Here is a 9,686-nt window from a genome sequence, read left to right on the forward strand (position 1 = left end):
CCCCCGCAGCCTGTTACTCTTCCGTTTACCTGAAGGTAAAAAACCTTTTCCTCTAACCCAACCCAACTAACATCTATTTGCAAGAGAAGCACTCTAAATAATAACGTTTTTGTGCAAAAACTAGGAATCCACACTGCAGAAAGGCTTTGTGGGCAAGACCTACATACAATAGCATAGGAATGATGATACAGAGACAAGAAGTAGGTAGTGTTGTTTCAATAGCTTCCCCATACAAACTCTCACTTTTCATAAAACTTATTCTCAAAAGACTGGAAGGCACAGCACAGCAGTCACTGATGACGTGTCTACAGGGCAGCACAATAAGTAGGCAATTCCTTTTAGAAACACAGCTCATACATGACCCGTGACAGAATCACTTAGCAATTTCTGGTATTTCACAGGAGAGCTTTGTGGCATTCTTCAAGGAAGTCTAGAGGATTTTGCCTGGCCTCTAAGCACCCTGCCTTTCACAACTCAGTGACACCTCCCTCCCTCTTTTGCAGCAAGGAATCAATCACATCCCCTACTATGTCAGCTCTTCCTGAACACTTCATTATGTTGAGACACACACACACACAGAGTCTTACTACAGCTGAGATCAAAGAACCTCAAGCAAATTCAGGGAATCCTACCCCTTGGGCATTCTGGGGTTGGGAAGACCCTCTAAAGATTGCACAAACAGGTTTCACTTTCCTAAAGAAGCCGAGGCAGGAGCCACAGATGCGGGCAAGGTTCTGCATTCAGGGCAGCAAACAGTAGGATGCAGGGCAAGGTAGGGGAAAAAAACCAAACATTTGCACACACTTTTTTTTAAAAGAAAAATAAGAAAAAAAGGAAAAAAAACCACAAAAAAACAAACGATAAGCTACCACTCTCAAGCAGCAAAGAAATTACCACTGAGTTATAACTGTGCACAGGTACGACAGAAGAAGCTGAATAAAAGCCCCAGCTACGAGTAAGAGCCTTCCTGTGTGAATTGCTACCCCAGTCGATTTGCACGACTTCAGCTTTGTTCACCAGAAGTAAGGAAAAGTGGGATGGGACCCCTAGATGTCTTGCTGAAGAGGCTTGTGGCTACTGAAATCCAAGAAGGGGACAGTCACCTTGCAGGAGGCCAAGCTTCCACACCTAGAGAATACAAGAGGGATGCTCTACACCAGTGCCTGTGTGGTCTTCCAGCACCTTATTTGCACACTGCAAGGCTGAGACATGTTCACAGACCTGCAGGCTATCACTCCACTGGAGTACCAGAGCATATAGGTGGTTTGGATGCAGCATAGAGCTCAAGTGGGATAGCAGTGACAGCATTAAAAAAGAACCTGCTGGAGAAGATCTAAGCAAATATGAACTTTCCTCTTTTAATGGGTAGAAGGAAACTGGAGGTAAGGAAAATATGTATCCAGAGACTCTTCCTTAACTTTCAATTTAAAGAAACAATGTGATTTAACACTCTATTGCAATACAGAAAACTAGTAATCTAACCTTAGACCTAAACTGCTCCTTCAGCAGTTAAGCCTTGCAAAACAGAAGTATCAAAACACAAGGAAAATCTCCTAATTTATTGGACAAAAATCAAAACAAAACCCATATGCTGCTTCTTATATCCAAGACATACTTTCAACAGTGTTAACAGAACAATTACTTTACCCAAATGTAAAGGATTTATGAACGAGCACCTCTTTTGAAGACTGTTCTCAAGCATGAAACAGAATGAACTACCATCGAGGTTCTCTCCCCATTCATGATTAAGCATACAGAAGTAGGGGGTGCAAGCAACATAATTACTTTAACCAAGACCATTAAATACTTATGTTGGATACGACAGACTTGTATTTCAGCTGCACCACAATGTACCAGTTGGTTTGAGACTACAGGTCTCCCAAATCCAAGGCTGAACTCACTGACTGACCTTTAGCAAGGCTTAACCTCCCTGCAGCTTACACTCCTTTTATTAAATGCTCTGATCCACTCCTTTTATTAAATAGCACTTAGCATTTTACAGACCAGATGTTTGATATTGAACAACTCAAAATAATGGCAGAGGATTTCAAGTTAGCAATGCAAAAGTGTCTATGTTTTTACTTGAGTTTGGGTACTATAACCCAGGTACTCTGCAGATAAAGATTTTCCCCAATCTATTTCATAATCAAGAGGACCATGCAGAAACTGCAGTAGATGTTTGATTTTAGAGTGTATATGCTTTACTTTGTTAAAAAATGAAGTAAAGATATAAGAGCAGGATTATAAAATACTTAAGGAAAAGGCAAGAATTATTTCCCCAATCCTCTTTTTTAAAACAGATGCCCATAAAAGCTACAGCACTGCACACAGACAAGGATCACATCCTACTTAAACCTGGAAGCATCACAGTAGCTCAGAAGATATTGGTACAAAAACTACATTACCATCTCAGTAATAAAATTCTTGGTATTAACCCCACAGAAACAAAACCTAAAGTGCTCATCCTTTATACACAAGTGGATTCAACACCCATGTAATGCCACCGTTATGGTGAAACAACTAGAGAGCACACACATATGACTAACTCTAGATACCAGCAGCAAGATTCAGAATATTAATGATTAACAAAAAGCAAATTGCAAAAGCATGCGGAAGACTGGTTTCTGCCCTTTAACATGTCATGATTGCTTTTCTTCCTCAAATTCTCTTAGTTCCCTCTCCACAAGTATTTAGCCCAAAACATAGCAATACCTGCCTAACACTATTTTAAATGATGTTTCAGGTCTTTCATGTCCCACATAAAAGCCTGAAAACTTTAAAACAACTAAGCAATAGTGACTAAGATAACTACCTATACTTCACGTGATGTCCAGTATCTCTAGTGACCTTTATACACAGTATCATCCGACTGTTCGAAAACAGAAGATCAAAGAGACTTTGCTTGACTCACTACTAAGCTGAGAGAAACCAGGCCTAAAGATAATAAAAACCAGGCCTGAAAGCAAAGAGAAGAGCTTTATCTGCTTGTTGTCTCATGAATTAGAGCACCTTCCAGTTTCCAGAGCATTAAATAAGCTTTCACACTTCATAGGAAGTCAAAAGCCCACAGATTAAAAGGATCTGGGGATTCCCTTTGTTTTCAGTGGGCCCATGCAGAAGGAAAGGAGAAGTCCTCCTTCAGCTCTGCCATCAAGATTAAGACAGTCTCCACAGGGTTATCCAACTCCCACTTCAGACAAACTGTATGGCAGCGAGGCAGAACTATGCCCATAATTAAACAAGCTCAATAACATGCACAGTGGGAGAGAAAAGAGTCCCCGAGGCAGACTGCTAACAAGGACAGCAGCTAGACAAATGGAGCGTTTTCAAGGCTGTTTCTTAATCAATAATTTGAAAGGAATGCTAGGCACACTGCCACTGCCATTCTGCCGAAATAACCTTTATACCTGCTTCTCAAAGTCCAACTGACTTGAATGCAAATTAATCTCCCAAAGCAGACCCACTAAAGCACAGATCCCATCTGACAATCCTAGGAAGAAAAAATAAATAATAATGAAAAAAAATCCTGTGAATTATCTTCCCATCCTGAACTTCATCACTGTATACTAGCCATTGAAACAGTAAATGCAAGAGCCCCACAAGGCACACACACACACCCCCACTGTTGAATAGATCAGAAGCAGCATAATTAGTTATTCCCATGGCCTCTACAGTTTGATCTGGTATGAATTTGTAATATTGCCCCTTCCCCCATTTCCGATAAAAACCACACAAAGAAATAAAGATATTTAACATAACACAGCCTAATACAACACAAATTACAGATGGAGGATTAAGGTATTAAAACAGTCATCAGACGTATTAAATGCACTTAAAACTATTTCTGGAACAATTATTCAAGGGACAGAAAAAAGAGATTGTGTTGTAACAGCATCGTGGGAGGGAGTAATTGGAGAACCTCAAGGTGATACTTCCTATTGTGCGTGATAAGTGCAAGTGATAGAAGTTTAGAGGTAAAAAAGCTCAGCAAAACAATCACCTAAGTTTTATTCAGCATTCTATATAAAATACTTTCAACACTGAATGCCACATGTAAATTTTTAATACAATTAAAACTTTAATACATTAAAACTTCTGAACTACTAACACTAAACATCAACGCAGTTAAAAGAACACACAACAGATACTAAATACTTCAATTGGATGAAGATGAGGCATGCACTCAGAAGAGCTTACAGTCTGAAGTCCTATTCATGTACTGAAATCCAAGCAGACAGACAAGAAAAACAGTGTTAATGACCAATAAACCTGATCAGAGCTTAAACGACTCAAAGTGTATACAGAATGGGGCTGAGATCCTATGGATCACTTACTGGTATCATAAAAAGTCATTAAGGTGAAAGGGTGTCAGCTTGCTTATAAACTTATAGCTGCTCATCTTACAAAGTGTGAGAGTTTAATTTCTGTTAAAATTTCTTCAGTTAAGCAGCAAGAAAAGTGTTTCCCAAGAAAACTGCCCAAGATGGGCTACTACTGTTTTCAGTATTTCAGAATTCATATGGCAATTCCAATTAACTGCCTAATGGAACAAGCAAAACATCTTTAATTGTAGGGGTTTGAAGCTAAAATTGTTTAAAAATACACATATCCAAAGTAGGAAGCATTCTACAATGAAAACATGTATGTTAAGTCCAGCATTCGCTGGATGAAAGAGCTCAGGGAAAGCCACTTGGAACAAGGCATTTAACAGACTGTAAAAAGAAAGTGCAAATCCATATGACATCAAAGTTGCAGGGTTACACTTAATGCATAGTTTAACTTGATCAGAAAAGAAAACAAGGTTATCAGGAAACTTCAGATTCAGAAATTTAAGTCATTTCTAATGACAGAAGGCAAAACTATATCAGGAACTTAAGCGCTCCCTGGTTTGCCAAATTAGTCCCTAATACTAGTATTGTATTATCTGCATGCCTGGATCCATCCTGATTTCAAGAAGGCTCCCAATAATGGCTAGACACAAGATAAATTGCAAAACAAACCCTTATCTAGATCATCAAGTGGGTTTGATCCAGAAACTTCACTGGGCATTAAAGGGTAACTCAAACCCATGTTACCTCCTACTAGCTTGTAGGAGCTATTTATCCAGTATGCATAACAACATAATTGATTTCCTCAATGCATGCTCATCTTTAGAGTAATAATGTAAAATAAGGAAGAGATATCAATTACGCCGGAGAAAAATATTCTATTTTTGAAAGTGTTTCCAACTCTTTTTCAGTACTTAACAGTACCAATCACACCCCCACAAACCTTTGCAGATGAAAGGTGAGACAACTTCACACAGCTTGTCAGCGTTAACCCTGTTATTACCTTCATCAGTACAGCAACACACAAATTACTTCACATTACACCCTCATGCAGACTTTTAAACACGTTGTCCTGACATATGGTTACAGCAGCAGTTTAGCTCCTATCTGTCATCACCACAAGGAAAACATTCCCATTGCAGGGTAGTGTCCTAAGAGAAGGAGTAGTCATGCTGCTACAGCAGTTTCCAGGCTTTTGATTGAGAGCTACTCAGAGGTGAATTCTTGGCTGCACTCATGCTCACTGTACTCCACACTTGGGGTCACAAGCTCTGGTCCTGTCTTATTTAATCCATTGTCCACACCACCTTCTGGGGCACAGGAGCCATGGACTTAAGATCTTATACAATTCTATTTGGAGAGCGGGAAAGAGACACTGTAGGAAATGTTAAACAAGAAACAAACCATTTTGGGGCTAACCACTTCAAACATGAGGATAAAGATACTCAAGATGATGAATACCTCATTAATGTGTAAATAAAAGGAAAACCAGATGTCCAGATGTCCTGCTCCCTCCTTCTCTTCCCACCCCAAACTTTTTCAATCTTCTTAAAAGAAGAAAGGAGAATTTGTTCAGAGGGGGAAAAAAAAATAAAGTTAAAAATAAATTATGACAACAGACATGAGAAAATCTGTAGAAATGCTTCAAAAAAAAAAAAAAAGATAAATAGTAAGATTTACTTCTGGCACTGCATTTCCCACACATTCAGATTCACATCCAGGTGAGTATGTTTGCTATAAAATGTTTTCAAAGTAGCAAGTGGCTGTTTATTTACATTATACAACCAATGGACCACAGCACTTTAACATCATTTTGCAGCATTTAATATAAGCGTTGGACATCTTATCCCTCTGAAGATTAAACTAAAACTTAGATTTCTGGTTGGTTTTTTTTAAAAGGTGAAACAAAGTTCCAATACTCATAACACTTATTTCTTTTATTCCTGCGGCCACATTCAACTTTTATAAATCTTTCATTATTCACAGTAAGCTCAACATGAAAAGGCTGTATTCCTCCCTTTATTTATGGGTTAAAAACCAGAATCACTAAGCCAAAGAAAAGTCTGAGCCACCAGGGCAACGCATACTCTGAAACTTGTCACCTGCAAACACCGATGGGATAAGACTTCTCCTGCTTGTTTTTTCCTTTACTTGAACTCAATGACAAGGAACTGGCCAGCATCTCTTAGAGACTTCCCTGTTATATGAGGGTGCTTACCTAGCTTGGTTTTGACACACATTGAATTAACACCTTATAATATTTAATGTTTTTCTTCGTTTTTATAGGTAAACACCACCACAGTTGCAAAACACACTGTCTATTTAATGTCTAGTTGGGCTTATATTCTGTTCCTCCCTCATTAGTTACAGCAATAGTCACCCAGCCTTCTCTAGTGTCCTGTGAGATCAAATTATCATCACTCATTATTTCCTCCTAATTGCAGAGGAAGAACCTCCCACTGGTAGCAAAATAAGTGCCCCCAAAACAACCATATTCTTCACAGTTTCATCTCCTAGTACAGTTCCTTCCTCACCTCACTTCAGCCAACTCCTGCAAGAGTTAAACTAAATACTCTTTAATAGGAGAATGCTGCTTAAAGGTCTACTTCTGCCTGCAAAGCTGCTCGATATCAAGCATGGCCACACGGCCTGGTGGAGGATGGCAAAGAGAACATTTTAAAGCACACTCAACTCTGATTAAGTAGGTATTAAGCTTGTTGGGATTTTCTGTACACATTCCAGTCTGTCAGAAAAACAGATCACGGGTTTCATGAGGCATCCATGCTGGTAGAATCAGGTATTTGGAGGCAGGTATACGTTTTAAGGAAAGTGAAGTATTTCATGTCATCACTCTCACGTATTTTGCATTGAAAACCAAGCAAAGCTGCGGTGCTACGCCTGCATTCAACTTCAGCTGGCAAAACCAAAGAATAGTTTTAAAATCCACATTAAAACTCCGGTAGGAGGCGGTCCTCCCTATTCCTTTTAGGAGCGCTAAAACATCTCCCAGAGCAGGGCAAGCTTAACGCGCCCAGCCGTGAAACAGCTCCCGAAACTCTCCCAGCCGGGGGTGGGAATGCCTTCTCCGAGAGCTCCTAATCCCTTTAAACCACAAACAACATGGACACCACCTTCCTCCCGGAGCCCAGGTACTCGGAAACAAAGCCGCCCCCAACTCTGGGAGCGGCAGAGGCGGCTCAAGGAAACTTTAAAGAGCTTCATATCAATAAAAAAGAAAAATTAAAAAAAAGAGAAAAAGAAAAAAGAGGATTGGGAGAAGGTGCCCGTTTACCCTGCGAGGAAGGGAGCGAGCAGCCCCGCAAGCCTCGGGGAGAGGCCCCGGCCCCCCGCGCTGGCTCCAGCCGGGCCGGCCGGCAGGGGGATCCCGGCGGGGAGGAGGAAGGGCAGGAAAAGCCGAGGAAAAGAAAGAGAGACGGGAGGGGGAGGGGAAGCTCCTGCGCGGCGGAGGGAGAGAAGGAAGGAAAAGAGAGGGGAGGGGGGGGGAGGGAGCGAAAGAAAAGGAAAGAAAAGAGAGGGGAGGGGGGGGGGAGCGAAAGAAAGAAAAGGAAGGAAAAGGGGGGGGGGAGGGAGCGAAAGAAAGAAAAGGAAGGGAAAGAGGGAGGGAGGGAAGAGGGAGGGAGGGAAGAGAGAGGGAGGGAGGGAAGAGAGAGGGAGGGAGGGAAGAGAGAGGGAGGGAGGGAAGAGAGAGGGAGGGAGGGAAGAGAGAGGGAGGGAGGGAAGAGAGAGGGAGGGAGGGAAGAGAGAGGGAGGGAGGGAAGAGAGAGGGAGGGAGGGAAGAGAGGGAGAGGGAGGGAAGAGGGAGAGGGAGGGGAGAGGGAGAGGGAGGGGAGAGGGAGAGGGAGGGGAGAGGGAGAGGGAGGGGAGAGGGAGAGGGAGGGGAGAGGGAGAGGGAGGGGAGAGGGAGAGGGAGGGGAGAGGGAGGGGGAGGGGAGAGGGAGGGGGAGGGGAGAGGGAGGGGGAGGGGAGAGGGAGGGGGAGGGGAGAGGGAGGGGGAGGGGAGAGGGAGGGGGAGGGGAGAGGGAGGGGGAGGGGAGAGGGAGGGGGAGGGGGAGGGAAGGAGGGGAGAGGGAGAGGGAAGGAGGGGAGAGGGAGAGGGAAGGAGGGGAGAGGGAGAGGGAAGGAGGGGAGAGGGAGAGGGAAGGAGGGGAGAGGGAGAGGGAAGGAGGGGAGAGGGAGAGGGAAGGAGGGGAGAGGGAGAGGGAAGGAGGGGAGAGGGAGAGGGAAGGAGGGGAGAGGGAGAGGGAAGGAGGGAAGAGGGAGAGGGAAGGAGGGAAGAGGGAGAGGGAAGGAGGGAAGAGGGAGAGGGAAGGAGGGAAGAGGGAGAGGGAAGGAGGGAAGAGGGAGAGGGAAGGAGGGAAGAGGGAGAGGGAAGGAGGGAAGAGGGAGAGGGAAGGAGGGAAGAGGGAGAGGGAAGGAGGGAAGAGGGAGAGGGAAGGAGGGAAGAGGGAGAGGGAAGGAGGGAAGAGGGAGAGGGAAGGAGGGAAGAGGGAGAGGGAAGGAGGGAAGAGGGAGAGGGAAGGAGGGAAGAGGGAGAGGGAAGGAGGGAAGAGGGAGAGGGAAGGAGGGGAGAGGGAGAGGGAAGGAGGGGAGAGGGAGAGGGAAGGAGGGGAGAGGGGGAGAGGGAGGGGAGAGGGGGAGAGGGAGGGGAGAGGGGGAGAGGGAGGGGAGAGGGGGAGAGGGAGGGGAGAGGGGGAGAGGGAGGGGAGAGGGGGAGAGGGAGGGGAGAGGGGGAGAGGGAGGGGAGAGGGGGAGAGGGAGGGGAGAGGGGGGAGAGGGAGGGGAGGGGGGGAGAGGGGGGGAGAGGGAGGGGAGAGGGAGGGGGGAGGGGGGAGAGGGAGGGGAAGAGGGAGGGGGGAGAGGGAGGGGAAGAGGGGGAGGGAAGAGAGAGAGTGAGAGTGACGGGGACGGGAGGGGAGTTAGTCGCCCTCACGCCCGCAGAATCCATTTTCCCTCCCGTTGTCCCTCTCCAACTTTCCGCGTCCCTGGGGCGGCCGCCGCTCCGCTCCGCGGCCCTGCCCGCCCGGGACTCACCGGCATCATCTTGGAGCCGAACCGCATGGGGACGGCCGGTGCCGGCCCCGCCGCCCGGAGACCGGCAGCCCGGGCCGCGCTGGGAGGGAGGGAGGCAGGCGAGCAGACAGCCAGACCCGGACCTGTTGCGGGAGGTCGCCTACCGCTTTGTTCCTACCAAGCGCCACTCCGAAACTAACCCCAGCCCGGCGAGGAGGAGCCGCCGCGCCCCGCCCGCCGCCCACCCCCGGGAGGGGCCGGGGCGGGGTCGCCTGGGGCAGCGGGGCCGAGCTCCCCCCGCCCCGTCGGGGGCTCCCCTGGCTCCCC

At 45.9% G+C, this 9,686-nt stretch overlaps 1 protein-coding gene across 1 annotated transcript in view; it reads right to left on the reverse strand.

Moving 5' to 3' along the window:
* TP53BP2 (tumor protein p53 binding protein 2) overlaps positions 1 to 9,470 on the reverse strand; it is a 49,211-nt gene extending 39,741 nt beyond the window's left edge. The window contains exon 1 of the mRNA XM_069852716.1: positions 9,381 to 9,470. Coding sequence (XP_069708817.1) covers positions 9,381 to 9,407 — 27 coding nt within the window. The 5' untranslated portion in view covers positions 9,408 to 9,470. The remainder of the gene's footprint in view (positions 1 to 9,380) is intronic.
* Positions 9,471 to 9,686: the final 216 nt, after the last annotated feature.

This window comes from Phaenicophaeus curvirostris, chromosome 2, assembly GCF_032191515.1.
Source record: "Phaenicophaeus curvirostris isolate KB17595 chromosome 2, BPBGC_Pcur_1.0, whole genome shotgun sequence".
NCBI lineage: Eukaryota > Metazoa > Chordata > Aves > Cuculiformes > Cuculidae > Phaenicophaeus > Phaenicophaeus curvirostris.